The sequence below is a fragment of the Phallusia mammillata genome, chromosome 3 (assembly GCF_965637545.1).
Source record: "Phallusia mammillata chromosome 3, kaPhaMamm4.hap1.1, whole genome shotgun sequence".
Lineage (NCBI taxonomy): Eukaryota > Metazoa > Chordata > Ascidiacea > Phlebobranchia > Ascidiidae > Phallusia > Phallusia mammillata.
In genome coordinates, this window is record NC_137254.1 from 24,156,718 (window position 1) to 24,178,709 (window position 21,992).

The window sequence follows — 21,992 nt, forward strand, 5'->3', positions numbered from 1 at the left end:
GTGGATGTTTGTTCGTTCTCCTCCTACGCTTAGGTTAATGTATTATCGGTTGTGCGTGACTTCGACAATAAAGGGTCGATTTTATGGCTTCGTTGCCCCCTTAGCCTAGTGTGTTAGCGTTTGCACTTGATATATGCAGAGATCATTGCTGTGCGCGAGGTTTACACAACGTGTTGACATTGGCTCGTGTGATTTATGATATACTTGTAGTGCTTGTACATGAAGCAATTGGGATGTAGACCAAAACCAGCCTCGATGATACATGATGGGCAAGAAAGGCTTTTTACTTTTCCAAAATTAGGTAGCAAAAGACAGAAAACTTCAGTAAGGCGAAAATCTGCAAACAAACATCAAACAGAACCGGGAGTGCGATGTTACTGTTAATGAACGCGACTTGTGGTTTGTTTGCCTTGTGCTTGCGACATCTGAGTCTTTTTGCGCCATTGGCACCAAACTTGTCACCTTGTGTAGATTAGAGTAGGACCAAAGTCAAACACTCGACTGCTGGAGCAGCTTCGTATCAGTTGACTGTGTTTGTGTTTGCCGATTGGGCTGTTTGCATTTACTAAAACAAGTGTTTTGCCGTCGCAGGGGAAAAAGTTTCTCAGGACGATAAGTAGAGTTTTATGTTAGTTGTGCATCACATTGCAAGTTAGATTAAAAGCAACATGCTGCAGTGCTTTATGCATATTGAAGAGTTTTCTGTTGTGGCGATTTTTTAGTCAAGGTCGGTCGATCTTGGAGGATTCATCTTTAACGATTGGATAGTACATTAAAAGCAGCAAAGTTACTTATGATTAATTGCACAAGGCTCATGCCCTGTACAAGCCTTGCCTTGTGACCGTGCGAATCACAGAGCAATATTGTGCGTCATATAGGAAATCGCAATTGAGAAATCAGGCCGCCTTTCTGCATTTAACGTCGTCAACGTAAAAACGCTTCCTATTTCGCCACAACACTCTCGGCTCGAGCCAAAGTAATTTATTCGATCATCCTGCTTGAATTTCGCAAATTCTGCGTCACTTTTGGAGGCTTCCTGGCCACAGTTGAATCATGAACCGCGTCGCAGTGACGTCATAGACACGTGTGCGCCAAGGACGTCCAAGGGCGCGGACCATCTCCAGAAAGGCTAATGGTTCAGTAATAACATGTAATCTGTGAGGTTAATGACAAATGTTTCGTCTGTCCGCAACGTTGATTGACATTGTTGAATTAGCTCAGGGCAAACATAAGTTCGGTTAAGGAAAATAATTTATACAGGTTAATATATTCTATTTCTAGCATGCGTTTTGTTTAAACTTGAAGCATGATTAAGATTTACTGGCCATGTATTTAGTTGCCAGAAAAGAATGTCATTTAACCAATATCTTTATTGATTACAGAGCACAATTAAGATCTGTATAATGCGTGTCGTAACTTATTTCTGACTGCACGAACGATTTATCTGAAGGAATACGGTTTACAAAAGTCGTGATGACTTCCACTTACGATACAAACTCAAGAGGTAAAATTGGTTTAAGAATTATAGTTTCTGTTATTTAAAATAATACAAATGTTTTTTTTGTATTTACAGCAGTACAAAATCGCAAACCTATTTACGTTCAAATTCCAACTGTACCCGGAGTTGACGAAGAAGGTAAGAGGATGTGATTTAGGCATCTGTGTAGGCTTTAGATTCTAGTAACACAAACTTGGCATAAAATAAGCAAAACTTTAACAGAAAAGGTGCTGTAAAATAACAAGTTGTATAATTTAACGCCTAGCAACGCCCAGGCATCATTTAAAAGGCCAAGTTTTTCGAAGCCTTATTTGCTTACGGTTTGCGTGTGGTCTAAGTCAATGATTAATGTGTGGAACCGAACCGGCAAAACTAACACAGACCACTTAGGCTTCTTCCTGGATTAACGTACATCAGTTGTGCGATTCGCCAATGTCAAAGTTTTTCGTTAGGCGCAATACAGAACCTGGCATTGTTCGCATGCCTGTTGTCTAAACAAGTGGGTGGGATAGCTCGGCGTTTTGCCCTTACGTCACCCTAGGGAGAATGATTTGTGGCTTTGGCGCTTGAGATTTTAACCAGTGTTTTGAAAGCTTGTCGAGGTTTGAAGATTTTGTGGTCAAGTTTATGATTTTGCTCAAATAAGACCTAGTGATTGAGATGATTTGGGTTATCACTCATATAATTAGTACAGCTCTTTAATTTCCAGTCTTTTAACCGAGTAGTTATTGAATAAACAGGATAAGTTCAAGACAGCAAATAAATAAACCAGCGAAATAGCAGACTATCGCTATATTATTGCAGATAGCATTTGACTTCAAATAGCAAAATAGTCTGCGGAGTTGCATAGAAAAGCAGTTGAACAGAACAGCAACAAAACCGAGTAACCTGGCTACTATTGTAGATAGCATTTTTCATTCAATAACAAGTCTGCGCAGTTATTCTCACATTTTTCACCCGGGCCACGTCCAGCCGGGCCTTATCGCGCCTTTTACCGCAAGTACAAGCTTTGCCGTGTTCACGTGGGAGTGTGTCAGACGCTCGAATCGCATTTTTCCCGAAAAGCCGCTCATATTATGCCGGCAGCCTGGAACTGTGGCTGTTTTCGGTTCAGCACATGGCAAGTGTTGTGTCACCCATGTCTGTCGCGGTCGCTGCTTATCGTCAGCCGCAAATTCCGCCCTTATCACTTCTTACGGAGTTAATTGTGGAAGTGGAACTTAGTGCAGAGTGCAACTTTGGCATTGTTTGATTTTTGCCTATTAGACTGGAAAGGCTTTTTCTTTGCAAGTTTATAACTGACGAGTTAAAGTGCATAAAGTGCATTAAGTATATTTTTTCGGTTCTATTCGAATAAGAATATTCCGTTTTTTACGGATTAGTTTGCCGTGGTTGTTACGTTTGATGTGAAATAACCTTCAACTATTCAATATCACCAAAACAATGATTTTTTTTCTAATTGAGACGGCGTTATTGGTGCGAAAATACCCACAACAGGCATGGCCGCTTTTGTAGCTTTGATTTGAACGTGGCTAACCATGTATATGCACGCAAGGAATGCCTTCTGTTCATTGGCGAAACTGCAAAACCACGAATCAGTGGCACTCTCGCTCTCCGAATCCGACACTGGCGTTTTGAAGTGGCAAGGGGCAGCATGCAGGAAATATCGCTTCAGTTCGCTTGGTTGCGTCTGCATAGCATCTGCGTTGCACTTCTTTGTATCTGTCAAGTTAGATATGTTGGTAAATGCGTTGTTTGTTGTTGGACATCCGCTCAGAGAACTGGCTCATGAATTTTTGAGGCGAATTGAATTAAAGCAAACGATTTTATGTGCCAAACGTGATCGAAAAAGCTTAAAATTTAGGCCTGCTTTATGTTATTAATGTCAGCCTCAGATAAAATAATATTTTGAAAGAAAAGCGCTACGGTTGTAAGTAACCTATTGCTTAAAATTTTCGAATATGGAAGCGCGTTTTTCTCTCAGAAAGACTCGTAATTTGAGATCGACCTCTATGTTTAGTTAGGGAACGTTTATGCCTTTTGGGGATTTACTTTTTTAGTGAAGATGGACAGGAATCTATGGTATCTCTAGCCGCTTAGATCAGTTCAACTTCGAGACTAAAAGGCGCCTTAGGCTGTGTTGCAACGCAGTTATGTACCATAAGCATCAGAGCGGCATAACAGTGGTGGGTTGGAAAGGAATTCGCCTGATAAGGTCTGAAATTGATTGGCAGGCTGACTTCAGAGCTCTAGGAAGTTGTACATGGGCGAGTGCGCCAAATTTAGGTGCCCTGTTCAAGCTTGAAATTCTTGTTGTTTGCTGGCCTGTTGTGCAAAACGCAATTGATTAGCACGTGATGTTCGCTATATAGCAGGTGTTGGAGGTAAGAGGTATAATAGCTGAACAGGTGCAGGAATTTGTATTTCAAATGGACCGAGACGAAAGTCAAGAGTTTGTATTTGGTCAATGAAGAGATTCCTGTCAATGGGATTGCATAGGAAAGAGTGGAAAGAACTTTGCCATTAAAATTATATATCACGAAAAACGTTAGATTATAACATTGGTGCACCATTATCGTAGCTGCTATAATTGCGTCAGGGTAGTAAGAGCCGAAGCAATCTGCAAAAGGCCAAGCTTTTAAGTCCTAAAGGATTCAAAGCGCAGGTCACCGTAATGGCGATGGCCTGTGTGCCGCTATTTGATCACCAATTGCTATTTCCTACCTTAGATTCATGCCTTGTTGCTTATTCCTCTGGGAAAACGCAAATGCTGTGTCGGTCGCGAATGAACAGGCCTCCCGGCGTATTTGGATGTAACTATCGATCGAGCCTTGTGCTTTGAGTTTCCCGAAAGCCACATGCAGTTTCAGTGATGTTTCATTTATCACCATACCGCTGGTAGAAGGCCGTGTAGGAATCAATAGTGATGTGTATAAGATTGACGATTAATAAAGAGCAAGTGCTTGCCGTCTTGAAGCAGCGACAGTCAATAAAAAGTCATTAACTGACATTTTTTTGAATTTTGACTGTCAAAGATTTAGTAACATTTGTTAATGCAGGCACGGACTAAAGAAGGTTTTTATGATTAGCTTGACCTGTCACAGATTTAAATTTTAACACACAGTATACAGTTAGGTATAAGATAGTTAAGTTAACACAGCAAACAAGCGTGGGAAAGTCGTACTAGCAGAGCCAGTATCAGCACTGGGAAATATTTTATGTGTACTCCAATTTACCTTAGTCCTCAAGGACCCATGTTATACCAATACATGGTGTTCCCACGATTACAAAACACAGTTATGTAGTGCACAGCTCCAACAAGGACATGAGCAGCTTTTCATACCTCGTTCATACATTCCATTTGAGCTCGCGCCCACGTTGAACATAACGACAAGGGTTAAATATAGACGGTCTGTTGTCGCAGTGTAATGTGTATTTGACTCGCAGTACTTGTGAACAGACATTCCTCAGTGACGCCGGGGCGTTTATTTTTGAACACTCAACAAGTGGCAGATATGTTGAAGCCCTGAGCAGTGCGGGTTCGGTTACAGCTTGTGGTATTTGCAGTCGCCTTTTTGGCTTATCGAACCGGCATGATCTGGCTGCCATTTCGGAAACTTGGTTACTGTGTCTTGCGCAAAACCTTTAGTGATAAATGCTTTACTTTGAGATTTCTGCTCAATTATGGTCAACGAGTGATGCTAAATATTTTCTCGTCAACCAACATAACATTTAAGTCAAATATAACAAATATGGTTTCCAAAAGCAAACATCGATGTTTGAGTCAAAATGCCTTCTTTCATATTGTTCAGTGCAATCTCTAGTCAATGTAGGCAAATTTGTTACGACTTGATTTTTCGTCTGCACAGACCCGGATTCTGTTGCCGTGGATGACGGCAGGGCTTCGGATTTAGATGAACCCGACCCTTCCCTGATGGCAAAGCTTGGCTTGCTTGTCGGAGATCAAAGGTACGCAAATTGCTAGTGGCATCTGCTTGACGATCAATACATTGCTGCAGTATTCAATAATTTTCTATTCACCGTTGCAGAGTCAGTCATGTAAAAACCACCAGCCACCCCCATCCAGTCCTGGATCACGCGAAAATCGGTGCTACCATACAAACTGCTGAGGGCAAGAAAGATAAGACTACAAGTCCTGCCTCTACTCTTTCCGATAAAGGCATAGGTAAAAACTAAAATTCTCCTACTAGACTTAACTCAAAATTTTCAAGGTTTCAATTGCATGAACTTGTAAATCGATTCTGTTTTTTGTTGTAAAGGTTTAAATTAAATCATCGTTGTTGCTATAATCAAGGGCATATTTAAATTATCATAGTCAATACCACGTACTCCATTTTCTGAATATGCTATCAGCTAAATTAAAGTATCTTTAGTTCAAACGTTAGGTTTCAATCCTTCCTGTTGCCTTAAACTTAATATCTTCTAACGTTTAGTATTTCTCGCAACAGGAAGCAGCGTTGGATCGTTCGACTCTGAACTTCGCAACTTCCCTTCAGCCTACCTTGTGTCACCATACGATGCAAGTCGATCAGGATCTCTAGACTCAAGAAAACAAGACATATTTGATCCTTCTATTGACGAGACGCCGATACCCAATCACTCCCGAAGCTCTTCGGATATCATTTGCCACTCTGGAGCTTAGTGAGTAATTGCAGTACTTTGTTTGGAGCAAAACGGGCGCCAGCTAAAGTGGCTCCGATGCTGCGGAAACTAATGAATGCCAACAGCGTAACGGTGGTAGCAGGGCTACTTTTGTAACGGTCACTGTAAAATTTCCTTTGTGGGGTTAAATTAAAGTATACGCAAACCCAAAGCCTGTATGCGCAAAATGTGTGAAGGCATATGGTGTGCACAATAATTGCATGTCTAAACGTTTTGGTTTTTGCCTTTTCAGTTCAGCCAACGTGATGCAAGCCAAGTTAGCCGAACAGTCAAGTGCAAGTTTGTGGAACTCTGATCCTCGACGCGGTAGCGCTTCCGGAGGAAGAACTTCTTCCGTGAGACCTCGCCGACCCTCCACAAGGAAGCAAAGAATACCAGATGATTCATCTATGGAAAGAGGTACAAAAAATATCTATCTTACTTGAAGGTATCTAACAAGGTTTTTAATACTATACATTGAAAAATACTACAAAGTCATGTAACTCCGAATATTAAGCTTGTACTTGAGAATAGTCGTTTATTCACAAAGATAGGGATGTGTGCAACATAAACCGAAATACGAGACATTATTGCCAGCAAAAAAGTCTGTTCTCCCGTTCAACCACGCCGGCTAGGCCTTTGTAACAGTAAGGGCGCGGCTATTCATCGTCATCGCAAATATCGAACAACAAAGTGATGTAAAGCGGTTTCCGCCCTTCCCGGCGGTCGCCAATGCTCAATCTATAACTGGACTCGACCGGGTGGTTCAGTTCCCTGATCCAGTAGCCTCGTTGTGAGTTTACTGAAAACATGGCGTTGTCTTTGTTTATACTGGAACGGATTGAATCGTAAAAATAACTGCTTTACGTGGAACCCGAGGAACTCGCCTCCGTGTTTTAAAGTTTACATTGGAATAGTTACAACTCATATACAACGAAAGTGGTCTATCCTGAAAGTTGCTCGCTGTTCATGACGTGGGCAATACCCTTAATTGGCGAATGTATAAGGCGTGACCGTACATCGCATAAACACAGGTGAAGATGTACTCGAAAGGGCAAAGTATAAACAGCAAAAAACGCCGTAATCTGCGGTTTAAGAGCAAAAGTTACATAACCGGCTTGCCTAGCATTCCAATTTATATAACGTGTTAATTATATAGGTAATAAAAGCAGTTGTTTCGTAAGATAAGCCTTAACGTGTAAATAGCAATCCTTATGTGCGATTGTATTGTTTTTACAGATGCCAGCTCAGAGGTGACAAAACTCCCACAACTTTGTCGCGACTCCCCAAGCCACTCTACCCGTTCAAGCGTGTCGTCATCACGGTCGATCACCCCGGCGGTATCTGTCTGTGAAGTTGGTTCCACCGGCCGCCAATCACTAAAACCTGTAAAGACAAATGTAAGTTGTCGAAACAAACTAAGATAAATACACTCATACTGGGATCTGCCTTGAAACGGCCGTGTAATTGTAGACCAGCGATCACAGCATACACATAAATCATAGTACGCCAGGCCCATTGAAGGCGTTAAACCGAATCAAACCGGTCTCCCAAGCATTGGTCGAAATTTGTAAACTACAACTCATGTGTTTTAATGAGAAAAGCAGATTATATTAGTCTCTTCCAATGAACGTTTATGAAGCTATGGAGCATTTAATTCAAACAGAACATATTTGTTAATACCAGCTCAGAATATTCCTTACATACCTTCTAATGTAAAACCTTAATAAATCGAGAAAGAATTCGCAAACTTATTGGCTGTATTGTATTGTAGGGATTCAGCAATGAGCCCCTTCCTCCCCCACCTCCGCCTCCTCCCGTGGAAGATGGAGATGAGGATCAATCGGTACAAGATCTCCCTCCTCCACCACCACCTCCTATTGATAATGAGGAGGATTTCGAGAAATCTCTCCCCCCTCCGCCTCTACCTCCAAAAGGTAACCACCATACTGACATTGTTTTCTCCCAATTCGCCATATGTTTTATCAATACATCTTTCTACATATAGAATCCTCACAGTTCCACGATCCACAAAACATGCACTCGCTCTCAATGCGTCTCCAGCAACATGTGGATTCCGAAATACAGTACAACGCCCCAACGAGGCCGCCGAAAACCGACTTAAGTCTTCGCTTGTCGGCGTCCAGGGCATATTCCAATCCACCTACACCCTGCGTTGAGCAAAGGCCTCAGTTTGACCGAATGGTTTCCAGCCAAAGTTATGTTGAGGATTCAGGCCGATCGGCAAATAACACTTTGACTGGAAGGCTTAGGTTATCATCGGACGGAAATGTTGGATCACATCATAATGAAGCGACTGAAGAAACAAGGGGTCGTTTGTGGTAAGTTGCAGCAACACAATGTATTTTCTCAATGCACCTAAACTTGGTCAACAATGTTTTCCCATCCAACGGTATAGAAGCGATTTCCACTGTACGTTTATAAAGAGTGTACAATAAATTAAAAAACTTTTTTGTTGTGACTCATATATATTACGGCCAGTTTTGCAGATTTTCTATGGCCAACTGACTCTAATATTTTAACTGTAACAGGGTCCAAGATCCTCGAAGAGAGAGCCCAGTTCAGCCAACACAAGGCCGTTATCCCGCGCTTACATCATCCATGTCGACAACGGCGTTGGGACGAGCCGAGTCCATGAGTAGAGTTCCCGAATCCCGCGGGAGATCAATGCACGGAAGTTCGGGCGCCATTTGGGAGAACTCCCGACCTCACGCCGCCTCCGCTCCACAACCTCCGCCTTTGATGGACACTGGTCACGACGATAGGTAGGTTTGACGTTTGCCTGTATTTGTTGTTACTGGTTATGGCTGCTTGTACTCTATGGTTTGGTATCACAGCATTGAACTTAACTGTATTAGTCTGTTATGACATTACACTTACGTATTACAGTGTAACGTCTTTTAGTGAAAAACAGCAAATGTCTGAGATTTAAATCCAATTAAAATTGTGAAACTTTTGCAGAAATTCATCTCCCACTGTAACCTACGACGAAGACACTTTCAGTCGTCATAGCAACAACAGATCCTCCACCCGTTCCAACCCTGGCGAAAGGAGGAAAATCAGCAACACCGAACAACCCAAAGGTAACTTATATTTAACATATTTACGTGCACCTTTGTTTGCGAATTAAGTTTCTGTAAACTATTGTTTGATTTTCAGCGGTTCGCTTTGCCCCTTACCGATCACCAGAGGTCAATCTGACACCTTTGAACTTTGAACTACCGCTTGCTGTCACCAGCGAGACAAAGTTTATTGGGCGGGAATGGGTGTACGGTGATATTCTCAGTTCATTGTCCTGCGGGGACTCGAAGATGAGCAAGGGTGTGGTACGTATTTATCAATAGAAAAGACCTAGCTTTTCAAAATATATAAGTTGTTTTGCATCGTTTAAATATCGCTTTTTTTAGGTTGTCATGGGAGGATCAGGTCAAGGCAAGACCACTTTGATCAATCATCTTGTTTCCTACAGTTATCACGGTTTAAGAAACAACAAACAAAACAACTCATTAAAGTTCGGAGAAGGTAAGTTTTGTAATACAAACTCCTTTCAACACAGTTGTTGGCAAAACAAAGTCTAACCATGCAATCTTTTAGACACAATACGGTCCCACCTGCATCGTTCATCGAGCCCTATGTCCAACGCACGCCAGCTCTATGTTCCTTCGACTGGAAGCCACCGTAGCTCGACCCATTCAAGTCGAACCAGCAGCCCAGCGTTCGGCAGTTCAGTCAATAGCAGGGCGGGATCACAAACTTCATTGACCGAGGACTCCTGCCGAAAAGTAGCGTCTCAGGTACGTTGTTTTTTACTATTCAATTAAGCCATTTCTTACACCGTTTTAACCTATATACAAGGCAGTGTAATGGAAACTTGTGTTTTTGACACTATATTTATTACTTGACTGCCAATATAATACATAGGTGGAGGATTATATCGTTTCGTGGTGCATAACCTCGATTCTTTTCTACATAGGTTGTGGCTTTCCATTTCTGCCAATCAGACAACAACACGACGTGTTACGTGCCAGAGTTCATCCACAGCATTGCAGCACAACTGACCCAAGCTCCACAGCTTACAGCATACAGAGAACTTCTCATCAGCGAACCTCACCTGCAGAATCTACTCAGCGTTCGAAGTTGCATTCAAAATCCCACCCAGGCTCTGATGAAAGCAATTATCGAGCCCCTGATCATGCTGAAAAGAAGTAAGTCAGTTCAACCCTAATACTGTGTATGTTAAATGGCTTCCCAAAAAGTATGAACTAGAGCTAACACAAGGCCAAGCATTTGCTATTACTTAACATACGTATCATATTTAAAGGTCAAAAGCTGCCAAGATCAAACCTGGTGATCTTGATTGACGCATTAAGCGACGCAGAGCAGTACCGACCTGACTATGGTTACTCAATCGTTGGCTTCTTGCAACGACACCTACCCGATTTTCCGGACTTCATCAAAATTGTGGCAACATGTCGCACTGATGACCAAGAGCTCATTTCAAGTTTTCCGGTTCATTTTATGAGCTTGGATGGTGGGGAGGAAAACCTAAACGTATCACGTGACGCACAGCTCTATATCAGTCACAGGGTGGCAGGAGCAAGCTGTCTGTCAAATCTCACATTATCAGGTTGGTCAACGAAGTAAAAACAGCATAGATCCAGATGAGCGATAACATATGTGAATGATGTACTTTAAGTATATTTGATTCTGAATGTAATTGTCATATTTTGTGTAATAGGAAAAACAGACCCAGCAGTAGTTCAAAAGCAACTGGCCCAGCATCTGATCAGAATGGCCAAGGGAAATTTCCTCTACCTTAGAATGACCCTAGATCTGATGGAGCAAGGTGACATCGTTCCAAAGAGTGCCGGATTTAAGACTGTGCCCCAAAGTCTTCATGAGGTTTGTGATATTTAATTTACAAGTGAACTTATTTTGTAAGTGATGAAAGTTAAACTTAAACTTATCTTTTGATATTTAGGTCTTCCTATTGAAATGCAATCTTCGCTTTATGAGCTACACCTCCTACGATGACGTCAGGAGCATAATTGCGGTAGCATTGGCATCTCTGTACCCACTAAAAGACGAACAACTGTACCAGGTAAAACAAGGCTCCCTTATGTAATGAACCACTGTTACAAGTGTATTTACCTTCCCTGTAGCACTAACTGTCATATATCATCAATTTTAACCGTTGTTTTAATCTTTTAGGCTGTGTGCTGTGGCTTACCCCCCAACGAAGAGTTATCTTGGCCGAAGTTCAAGCAAAGAATGGATTTGCTTACCGACTTCCTCGTCCAACTCTCTCCTACCTCGGGCAGGACTTTCTTTCACTCCTGTTTCCGGGAATGGCTTATCGGTCAATCCACACAAGTTCCCACTAACGGCACCCGTAAGTTCGCCCTGCAACAAATTCCAACTTTTTCTCGGCAACTCTATAACCTATTCGTCTGTTTGCAGTTCAATCATCAAGTCGATTCAAGGTTGACATCAAAGTCGGTTACTTCCTCCTGGCTAAAGTCCTGTCAAAGCAGCCCCCTGAGCGTCTGCACAAGCATGCTACACTTGAGTTAGCTCATCACGTACTCAAGGCGTCCATGTTTAAAAACACGTCGAAGCAAACAGGTTCGTAGTCTAACTTGATGTCTGGAATAATACCAAAAGTGTTGTTTATTTGACCCTGTGTGTTTTATAGGTGTAAGTGCAAGCGAAAGAAATGCTCATCTTATGGCAGAAAGCAGTCATCAGCTCACAGAAGCGTTGACATCAATTAGAAATCTGTTTTTCCCAAACATGAAGGTTTGTCATATCTCACATTTCCTCTCTGTGCTTATGAACCTATGTTAATATCAACTACTTTTGTAGGTGAGCAAACTGCTGTTGAGAGCCGGGGCAAACCCAAACGTTCCCACTCAGGTATTCTCCAATGCAACTCCATTGGCTGTCGTAGCACACACAGGTAAAGAACGTTGTACTTTGATCTGTTGAATCAAAGTTCGGTGAAATGCATTCAAATTATATTGATTGACAAGTATCCAAGTTCTAACTAAGGCTTTTTATTTTCAAGGTTGCCTCGAGCTTGCTGAACTGCTGTTGATGTTTGGAGCTGATGTCAATTTGCCAGCTTCCAACGGTATGTCAGCACTGACATTCGCTGCAGCCGCTGGTAGGCCTCATATGGTGGATCTTCTGCTCCGATATAGGCCAGCGGTAAGTAAACGGCATGACTGAGATATAACACTTGACCCAAATGTGTAAAAATCCTGAGACTGTAAAATGTTCACAAGTTCATCACTTAATGGAAATATTTTGCTTGCAGCTGAACCAGGAAGATCACAACGGTCACACTCCTCTCCTTCACGCTATATCACGTGGCCACGCGGATGCTGCCAAGTTGCTGTTAAACTGCGACCTATACAGAAATGAGCAGTATAGAACTTTCGCGGCACAACAAGCTCTGGTGGCTTCTGCAACCACCGGAGATATAAAGGTAGGATTTTGAACAGATAAAATGTATATACACATACAGGAAAAACATGCCAAAAATCTTAATGCATTTTATGGTGCGAATTGCTTGTTGTAGTAATTTAAACGCTAAAATATTATTATTTGATTCACAGCTCATGGAGTACCTTCTTGAAAACGATGCCTTCCAATGTGATGTCGACGGCCAGGAGCCATCAAACGGCGAGTCCCCTCTGACTTCAGCCGCCGCTCACGGAAAGTCAAGCGCCTGCGAGTTCCTGGTTCGCAAATACAAAGCCAAGATCGAACATCGAAACAAGATGGGCATGACTCCACTTCTGTGTGCAGTTAAGCACGTAAGTTGAAATGAACGTTTTTCCGTTAAGAAAATAGCATAAAAAACTTCATCTCTTAACGTTGTGCTTTATCACAGGGCGAATGGGATGCTGCTGATTTGCTGCTTAACTGCGGTGCCTCACTTGAGACACGTGACTTAGGCGGGAAGAGCCCCCTCATTATGGCTGCCTGTAGTGGACATCTCGGTGTTTTGGAATTGCTCCTTTCAAGGGGTGCAAATTTGAACGCCGCTGACAGAGAAGGCCTGACTGCATTGAGCTGGGCTGCCTTGCAAGGTAAATATAATAATATGTACATGTATGGTTGTGGGTCTATAAGTTATTTTTTTCAGGTACAAAGTGTTCAGTTCTATGCATTCTGCCCAGTAAATGTGTATCATTGTCGTAAGGTAGTAAGTTTTTAAACAATTGTATTGTTCATTGTACAGGCCAAGCACTTTGTGTGCGATCCTTGATCAGCAGAAACGCCAATATTGCTCATATTGATTCCAGTGGAAGAACTGCATTGGATCTAGCCGCATTTTTCGGTGATCCCCAGGTATGTCAAGCAAATGTCTATGGTTGTCACACTATACGAGTACCCAGAGAGAAATTTTAGTAATTGCCTAACAATATCCTAACTGTTTATAGTTCTCGGTCGTTTGGCTTAGAATTGTAGTAAACCGTTTTTGTTTGCAGATCGTGGATATTTTGTTAGAAGCTGGATCTGACATAACTCACGTTGATGCTACCGGTATGTGTGCACTAGATCGTGCAATCGGATGTCAAAACATCGCGGTGGTTGCCAAGCTGTTGCGCAGAGGTGCCCAAATTTTGCCAACGTCGTGGGCAATGGCAACCGGCAAAACTGACGTCACTCTAGCTCTCCTGAGTAAGTTTAATAGAATTGTTCAATTCAATAGACGGCTTGTATTACCGCAATTTAAAACGTTACCAACAATATGAGTTAACAAGATAACTTACAAAACAAGTATGTTTGTCCCAAATTAAAATAAGTGGAAAAATATCCAGTGATAACGTTTTTTGTTTTTTGTTCAGACAAATGCCTTGAAGACGGCAACAACATGTACAAGGCCTATGACTGGGACAGCGCCAACGACACGTATGCGCGCGCACTCAAGCATGTCGGTGAATTGAGTTCGTCACGTGCTGATCGCATGACTGCACAAAGCAAGCTTGCTGATCTCACTGCGCATCTCCTTCTTGGTTACTCGAGGTGTCTAAGGAAATTGGATGACTTAGAAGGAGGTAAGAATATTGCCCTTACTGATTTAAATTTTATAAGCCTTGTAAGTGGTTGAATATTTACTTGGTAATATCGGATAAGCGATACACTCAATGTATTGACTTGATTTTCACACCAATTTGTCTATAATTTCGTTTGTTGGAAGTTCGCGCAATTTGACACTAAACTTTACAACTTTTTGCAGCCGAAAAAACTGCTTCTCGAGCACTGGAGTTGAAACCCCATTGGTACGAAGCTTTGTACGCCCGCGCCCGCGTCCTTCGCGAGGAATCCAGGCTCCAGGCCGCACTATGTGATGTCATTGAGGCCGAGAAAACCGCTCCTCCCCATAACATGAAAGAAATCAAACGACTGATTGAAAGGATTAAGGATGAAATGCGAAAAGGAGGAACGAGGTGGGGATTGTTTTTTTTTATCAAAGAGAATCTTATGAACAAGAAACACACATTGCGCATACATTTGTGTTTTTAATATTGTAATGTGTATTTTCTTCTTCTGCAGACATTCACGTCCACCTTCCGCCTCATCCGAAATCATTCCCGTTCCTCAACCTCGCCAGCGCCTTAACTCAAACTCCAGCTACCACGGAAACCATGGCAACCACAGCCGCGGTAGTTCACCCTCACCGGCCGTCCCTGGCGCAGAGCTCTCACGCTCTTATCAACCTCGTTACCATGGATACTCGTCCTCCCAACACGACTCAAGTCACCAGTTGGCGCCCTTGTGTACTGGAGGACAAAACCGGATCGGTCGAGGAAACTCCCACGAGAGTTTGGCTGAATCAATGTTGAGTTTGGCTCCTTATCCTCCTGAACCGTCCCCTCATGTGTCGAGGCGCGGGCAGAACAACGCATCAGCTGGACACCGCGCCTTACCACGAACAAATCCTCACTGCCGCCCTCGTGCGGGTGATTTCAACCGCTCTATGTCGGAAGAAACGCGAGGTCAAGTAACAAATGGACGCTACCCTTATGAGGAAGATACGAGGTCACTTTGTGGCGATGTTCAACAAATGGCCGCAGACGCTGCCCGGTCGAACTATCGACGCGTGACGCAACATCACATGGATCCGTCACGTGGTTCATTTGTCACAGACTTGTGATTATTTTGTTTTAGCGACCAAAATTTAGGTCACTTGGGATCTTATGTCATCGCTGTGCATTTTCTTCAAGTGTTGTCTTTCACTCTTCTGTAAAGCGCATTTTTGATAAAACAAGGCAAAAAACATCTAAACAATACGTAAAAATAAATACTACGTAAAAAACACAGCAATTGGACAAAATAAAAAGCAGTGAATTTTGAAACACTAACAGGCCGATAAAGTTTCTGTTTAAAACAGCTTTATTTCTATGTCGTTCTCGAGCCAACAGTACTATTAGAAAACCAATGTTTTTCAAATGTTTTTTTAAGTTATTTGCTGCTTGTACAGGCTCGCTACGCGCTGTGGTGCTTTCCTAATTTAAGCCTAAATATGCTTCGTACGCTGTATTTTGTCCACTGCCCGATTACATACTATATGATGTGCTATATTTACGTTAAAAAGTCTCCCTGGTACAGGATCTTCTATATTGGATATGTTTTCATGAATCCCAAGTAGATCTACGACTGTAAGTTTCATCTGTTTTTACAATTGTGTAAAAAAGTGCACAAATTTGTTAATTGATTTTATTCAATGTATATGCTGTAGGACTGTCCCGAACAGCTGTGTAAATGCATTGGACTGATTTTCAATTATAAGAATTGCGCTTTTAGTGCTTTCTGAATTGACGCTGTGTTTGCAATCATTTGACGCTGTCGGTTTTTGACCATCATGCTTTTAAAGTATATTGTTCATTTGTGTTGCGCAATTTTCACATTATTAAAATCTTCACGAACCTAGCTCTTTGAATGTTTAAAAGTATTCAAATTAAGCAGAATTAAAACCTTTAGTCAGGAACCCTACGCTGACACTCATTGCGGCAACATAATCTTTAGGTCTGCGGGCTGATTTTTTTTCTTTGTTCTTAATGACTAATGATGCACAAGACCCGGATTCTAACAAGTTTTTGCAATTCCCCTTGCTCATCTTATATAAATTTGGGCGGGAAAAATGCTGAATGCGAAACCAGCCCAGTGGGAATGGAGATTCATTCAAAATTATGTAAGTTCCTAGGCGGTCACACTTTCAAGTAGCGGTATATTTTGGAAATTTACGGTTTAAATAGCCACAACATTGGAAATCAATCAATCAAGCACACGATCTACAGGAGAAAAAGGGTGAGTAAGGGACAAGCGTACATACTTTTTGCGGATAAATTTGAGGTTTAAAATTACATGTAAAAAATAATCAGAAATAGGTGAGGGAGACATTTGGCATACAAATCACAGTGGCAAAGTTACCTAGGTGAAAGCATTTTGCTACCCTGATGTATGAGACAAAGTTGAGGTTAGTGTTACAAATGTGCAACATACAAATACGGCACACATGTATTTGGACAGTTGAATCATTATTAACCAATTTTAATTGCATGTAAATTTGCACCACAAGCATTTCATTACCGCACAAGCATCCTAAAGTTTTTGGAACAAAACTTTGGCTTAAAATCTAGAGTTATTCCAAAATGCTCTTTAATTGCACTGTATATGTCTTGATCACTTCCATCTTCATGTACAAGAAGATCTGTGCACCTAATTTTCTCTGTAAGAGGGTCAGGAAATTCTTTTTCCATCAACTTTCCTCCCCATAGTATTTTGAGACCAGAATGGGTAAACAACTGCAAAGGTAGAAATATATCTGTACAGTATGATTTATTAGGTATGCTAACATTTGACAATTTATTTTTAATAGCATATGGATATGAAACTTAGACATTTGTTGCCCTAAACCAAGCATTTGTATTACAAAAATGGTGCAGCCATCTATACACTTATTTTTGCATCAGAAAATGAAGACATAAAATATCAAACAGAGCAACACTAGGTTGAAATGCTCAAACATTTTGCTTCTACAGTCATCAAAAAGAAAACTAAAACAATGTTTTTCTACCTCTAAAAATGAGTTGGTCATGAGAAATCCATTAGGGTTGCCCAAATGACTATTCCAGCCTACCCGGAACTCTTCCCATTCATGAGGAGTTGTACTGTTCGACAAATTTAAATTGATTGTTTAGGCACTAAACCACATTTTGTATTTAATATTCGATACCTAAATTTGAATATGATGTCCCAATCTTCACTGATGCTGTACTTGCTTATTTTCCTTTTGTTGGCAGTTATTTTCTCCCCAGCTAATAATGAACATAAATTTACATTTGCGATCTCGCTAAAAACACATTGTATGCTCAATAAAAACTAACTGTCCATGTGAAAGGATTGCTTGTGCCTTTTTTCAACAAAATATGAATCATGAGCATCTTCTTCCCTGCGCAAGCGGTATATTCCACTCATTTCTTTCTGTGATTCCATAGACACAAGTAACTTGGGCATGAAAAATGAGGGTGCACCATAGCCAACATCAACAATCCAAATTTCTTCATTAATGGTCACCTTGAAAGTATTGCAAATATGTAACTTTATAAGTATAGGGCAATTTCTAGAAGCTATGATAACTATACCTAAATATCTGTTGAAACTTTGAAGCAACTTTGGTCCGCTAAGAATCAATAAAATGTGTTTGGAGCAAAAATCCCACAGTAATGGATTGGTAGTATGGATTTCATAAGTTTGACAATTAGATCTCTGAAATACCTTTATTGTTTCTTCATAAAATGCTACAATATAACAGCATATTTTTCTTTGCTGTGTTTAGGGCCACTTGGTAAGTGTTTGGGTTTTCTAGTAATAAGTTAGATTTAATCACCTACAATATTGACATATTGTTACATTCATTTGCACATTTGGTAATAATATTGCTTGCATAATTCAAACACAATAAACTAAGGTACAAACCTTTAGCAAAAGGTGATCAAAAGGAAAATTAAATTCATCGGAACTCTGCATAAAACAGCTGCCTTGCAAAAGCTCGATTTTATACCCCAGCAACTTTAGAAGATTACCAAATAGTCCATTTAGTTCATAGCAAAACCCACCCAAACCCAATTGAACAATTTTGTGGTAAATATTTTCTAAGTCAAACTGTTTTCCTTCACCCCCGAACAGGTCCAATGTGTATTGAGGAACATGTGTAGCGTGACACCAACACAACTGGTTAAGGTTGTCCAAATTGGCCACTCTGCTGCCTGTGTATTCTATACGTTGCAAATATTTCTGCACGTCCATGGTAATTGGTAGTTCAAGACCAACGTTTTAAAAATATGCTGGGGTTTTGTGCTTTTGTCCTTTGGCAGCAGCACGCAGTCGTGACTCGCGATTACAAAAGGGTTCCAAAATAACCATTGTCATTCTGCCAGAATAAAAACGAAAAAAGGAATGCGAAACGAGAGAACGTCACAGATGGATGCGCAACGAACGTTTTGGCCAAATCGAAATATTGACAAAATACGCAAAATTTAATACAATTTTTGAAATCTTTTCGGGCCCATTATTTTTTTAAAATTCGTCACATTGCCTTATCTTTTAGTCTATTTTAATAATCCGTTTTCGAAAAACTGAACCCGACTCGATAATTAGAGCAAAACGCAATTAACTAACACCCACTTTGGGCCAAATGCCGAAAGTGACGAAATACGCTAACTTTATTACAATTTTTGAAATCTTTTCGGGCCCATCGTTTTCTTTAAATTCGCACCATTGCCTTATCTTTTAGTCTATTTTTACAATCCGTTTTCAAAAAAATGAACCCGACTCGATAATTAGAGCAAAACGCAATTAACTAACACCCACTTTGGGCCAAATGCCAATAGGGACGAAATACGCTAAGTTCGATACAATTTTTGAAATCTTTTCGGGCCCATTATTTTTTTAAATTCGCACCATTGCCTCATCTTTTAGTCTACTTTATTAATCCGTTTTCAAAAAAGTGAACCCGACTCGATAATTACAGCAAAATGCAATTAACTAACACCCTCTTTGGACCAAATGCCGAAACTGACGAAATATGCTAAGTTCAATACAATTTTTGAAATCTTTTCGGGCCCATTATTTTTTTTAAATTCGCAACATTGACTCATCTTTTAGTCTATTTTATTATTCCGGTTTCAAAAAAGTGAACCCGACTCGATAATTACAGCAAAACGCAATTAACTAACACCCTCTTTGGACCAAATGCCGAAAGTGACGAAATACGCTAAGTTCAATACAATTTTTGAAATCTTTTCGGGCCCATTATTTTTTTTAAATTCGCAGCTTTGCCTCATCTTTTAGTCTATTTTATTAATCCGTTTTCAAAAAAGTGAACCCGACTCGATGATTACAGCAAAATGCAATTAACTAACACCAACTTTGGGCCAAATGCCAATAGGGACGAAATACGCTAAGTTCGATACAATTTTTGAAATCTTTTCGGGCCCATTATTTTTTTAAATTCGCACCATTGCCTCATCTTTTAGTCTACTTTATTAATCCGTTTTCAAAAAAGTGAACCCGACTCGATAATTACAGCAAAATGCAATTAACTAACACCCTCTTTGGGCCAAATGCCGAAACTGACGAAATACGCTAAGTTCAATACAATTTTTGAAATCTTTTCGGGCCCATCGTTTTCTTTAAATTCGCACCATTGCCTTATCTTTTAGTCTATTTTTACAATCCGTTTTCAAAAAAGTGAACCCGACTCGATAATTACAGCAAAATGCAATTAACTAACACCCACTTTGGGCCAAATGCCAATAGGGACGAAATATGCTAAGTTCAATACAATTTTTGAAATCTTTTCGGGCCCATTATTTTTTTTAAATTCGCAGCTTTGCCTCATCTTTTAGTCTATTTTATTAATCCGGTTTCAAAAAAGTGAACCCGACTCGATAATTACAGCAAAATGCAATTAACTAACACCCTCTTTGGGCCAAATGCCGAAACTGACGAAATACGCCAAATTTATTAAAAATTTTGAAATCTTTTCGGGCCCATTATTTTCTTTAAATTCGCACCATTGCCTCATCTTTTAGTCTACTTTATTAATCCGTTTTCAAAAAAGTGAACCCGACTCGATAATTACAGCAAAATGCAATTAACTAACACCCTCTTTGGGCCAAATGCCGAAACTGACGAAATACGCCAACTTTATTAAAAATTTTGAAATCTTTTCGGGCCCATTATTTTCTTTAAACTCGCAACATTGACTCATCTTTTAGTCTATTTTATTAATCCGTTTTCAAAAAAGTGAACCCGACTCGATAATTACAGCAAAATGCAATTAACTAACACCAACTTTGGGCCAAATGCCAATAGGGACGAAATATGCTAAGTTCGATACAATTTTTGAAATCTTTTCGGGCCCATTATTTTTTTAAATTCGCACCATTGCCTCATCTTTTAGTCTACTTTATTAATCCGTTTTCAAAAAAGTGAACCCGACTCGATAATTACAGCAAAATGCAATTAACTAACACCCTCTTTGGGCCAAATGCCGAAACTGACGAAATACGCTAAGTTCAATACAATTTTTGAAATTTTTTCGGGCCCATTATTTTTTTTAAATTCGCAGCTTTGCCTCATCTTTTAGTCTATTTTAATAATCTGTTTTCAAAAAAGTGAACCCGACTCGATAATTACAGCAAAATGCAATTAACTAACACCCACTTTGGGCCAAATGCCAATAGGGACGAAATACGCTAACTTTATTACAATTTTTGAAATCTTTTCGGGCCCATTATTTTTTTAAATTCGCAGCTTTGCCTCATCTTTTAGTCTATTTTATTAATCCCAAAGCATGCAAACGAAGACCGCTGTTAAAGAGTACAGAGAACTTTACGACCAAATGGAACCGGAAGAACGTTGGTTAGGTGCGCACACATATCTGCCGTCCCAATCTGTATTGAATAATATTAAAAGTGAAGGAAGTCTAGGTCGCCGAATAAGCAAATTGTGGTACCTAAATACTTTACGCTTAGAAATGGAAAAGGAAAGCCAATACTTTATCAGACACATTTCTGTTCATCCGCCAATGGTCGTAATGTATTCCGATGCGCAGGTAAAAACTTTCAATCAAATTTGTGTTTTTGATATTGCGTACTACGATTCGACAGGAAGCATTTTGCGACGTTTTGAAAATTATTCCGACTTTCAGGTGTACACCTTATTAATTACAAACCCAACACAAGGTGGAACTCCCCTTCCCGTAACAACATGTGTCAGTTGTTTACATGATGCAAATACAATTAGTCATTTGCTGAAAAACTTTTTGTTCGACGTGGCTAAAATTTGTGGTCGTGCTAAAAAACCATCGCTAATTGTAGTTCATGGGTCAATGGCTATGTGGAACGCTGCATTGAAAGCGATATTGCATGAAACGCGATTAGACTTTTACAACCGCTGTTTCAAAATTGTGACCGGGAGATTTGACGAGGTTGACTTGACCAAAACTATCTTTCATAATTGCTACAGTCATGCCATGAAAGCTGCCAAGTGTTTATGCCATAAATACAGCAATAAGCGTAAAATCGTTACAACTTACTTGTTTTGTATTAACGTAATGTTTTCATGCACGACGCTACCTGAACTAGATGAGGTCGTAGAAAGTTTTTACATTTTGACAAACTGTAAAAAAACCTCTGCGTTGGTTGAAAAACATTTTAAACGCCTTCAATTATTTCGGCTACGGGACTACACCGACGATGGCAATGGTAAGAACGGCAGCGACGATAGC

General features: G+C 40.4%; 2 protein-coding genes across 3 annotated transcripts in view; one reads left to right on the forward strand and one right to left on the reverse strand.

The window, feature by feature from the left end:
* Window positions 1-16,126, forward strand: part of LOC145217816 (protein TANC1-like) — a 55,464-nt gene extending 39,338 nt beyond the window's left edge. For both annotated transcript variants that reach the window (XM_080085152.1, XM_080085153.1), the window contains exons 3-33: window positions 1,383-1,504; window positions 1,574-1,636; window positions 5,368-5,467; window positions 5,548-5,684; window positions 5,968-6,160; window positions 6,414-6,580; window positions 7,400-7,560; window positions 7,935-8,097; window positions 8,169-8,502; window positions 8,713-8,946; window positions 9,143-9,264; window positions 9,341-9,507; window positions 9,589-9,703; window positions 9,776-9,975; window positions 10,155-10,386; window positions 10,503-10,808; window positions 10,920-11,083; window positions 11,163-11,282; window positions 11,393-11,573; window positions 11,642-11,806; window positions 11,877-11,980; window positions 12,047-12,140; window positions 12,249-12,391; window positions 12,501-12,671; window positions 12,802-13,002; window positions 13,080-13,278; window positions 13,431-13,540; window positions 13,681-13,873; window positions 14,041-14,250; window positions 14,433-14,643; window positions 14,750-16,126. In XM_080085152.1, the coding sequence (XP_079941278.1) occupies window positions 1,474-1,504; window positions 1,574-1,636; window positions 5,368-5,467; window positions 5,548-5,684; window positions 5,968-6,160; window positions 6,414-6,580; window positions 7,400-7,560; window positions 7,935-8,097; window positions 8,169-8,502; window positions 8,713-8,946; window positions 9,143-9,264; window positions 9,341-9,507; window positions 9,589-9,703; window positions 9,776-9,975; window positions 10,155-10,386; window positions 10,503-10,808; window positions 10,920-11,083; window positions 11,163-11,282; window positions 11,393-11,573; window positions 11,642-11,806; window positions 11,877-11,980; window positions 12,047-12,140; window positions 12,249-12,391; window positions 12,501-12,671; window positions 12,802-13,002; window positions 13,080-13,278; window positions 13,431-13,540; window positions 13,681-13,873; window positions 14,041-14,250; window positions 14,433-14,643; window positions 14,750-15,350 (5,592 nt within the window). In that variant the 5' untranslated portion in view covers window positions 1,383-1,473 and the 3' untranslated portion in view covers window positions 15,351-16,126. The remainder of the gene's footprint in view (window positions 1-1,382; window positions 1,505-1,573; window positions 1,637-5,367; window positions 5,468-5,547; window positions 5,685-5,967; window positions 6,161-6,413; window positions 6,581-7,399; window positions 7,561-7,934; window positions 8,098-8,168; window positions 8,503-8,712; window positions 8,947-9,142; window positions 9,265-9,340; window positions 9,508-9,588; window positions 9,704-9,775; window positions 9,976-10,154; window positions 10,387-10,502; window positions 10,809-10,919; window positions 11,084-11,162; window positions 11,283-11,392; window positions 11,574-11,641; window positions 11,807-11,876; window positions 11,981-12,046; window positions 12,141-12,248; window positions 12,392-12,500; window positions 12,672-12,801; window positions 13,003-13,079; window positions 13,279-13,430; window positions 13,541-13,680; window positions 13,874-14,040; window positions 14,251-14,432; window positions 14,644-14,749) is intronic.
* Window positions 16,127-16,407: 281 nt separating this feature from the next.
* On the reverse strand, window positions 16,408-18,620 carry LOC145217821 (arylamine N-acetyltransferase, pineal gland isozyme NAT-3-like). The gene is made up of 5 exons (XM_080085163.1): window positions 18,176-18,620; window positions 17,584-17,773; window positions 17,433-17,514; window positions 17,274-17,367; window positions 16,408-17,001 (listed from the first exon to the last, which is right to left on the reverse strand). The coding sequence occupies exons 1-5, from the start codon at window positions 18,503-18,505 to the stop codon at window positions 16,783-16,785; spliced, it is 915 nt and encodes a 304-aa protein (XP_079941289.1). The 5' UTR covers window positions 18,506-18,620; the 3' UTR covers window positions 16,408-16,782.
* Between the last annotated feature and the right edge of the window lie 3,372 nt (window positions 18,621-21,992).

What these genes read in the sequence shown, in the direction of transcription:
- LOC145217821 (XM_080085163.1), bottom strand. Translation starts at nt 18,505, where the DNA reads ATGGACGTGCAGAAATATTTGCAACGTATAGAATACACAGGCAGCAGA. An exon ending in GACATCATATTCAAATTTAG is followed by an intron (nt 17,368 to 17,432) that starts GTATCGAATATT and finishes TTTGTCGAACAG; the next exon opens with TACAACTCCTCATGAATGGG. An exon ending in TGACCAACTCATTTTTAGAG is followed by an intron (nt 17,002 to 17,273) that starts GTAGAAAAACAT and finishes CTACCTTTGCAG; the next exon opens with TTGTTTACCCATTCTGGTCT.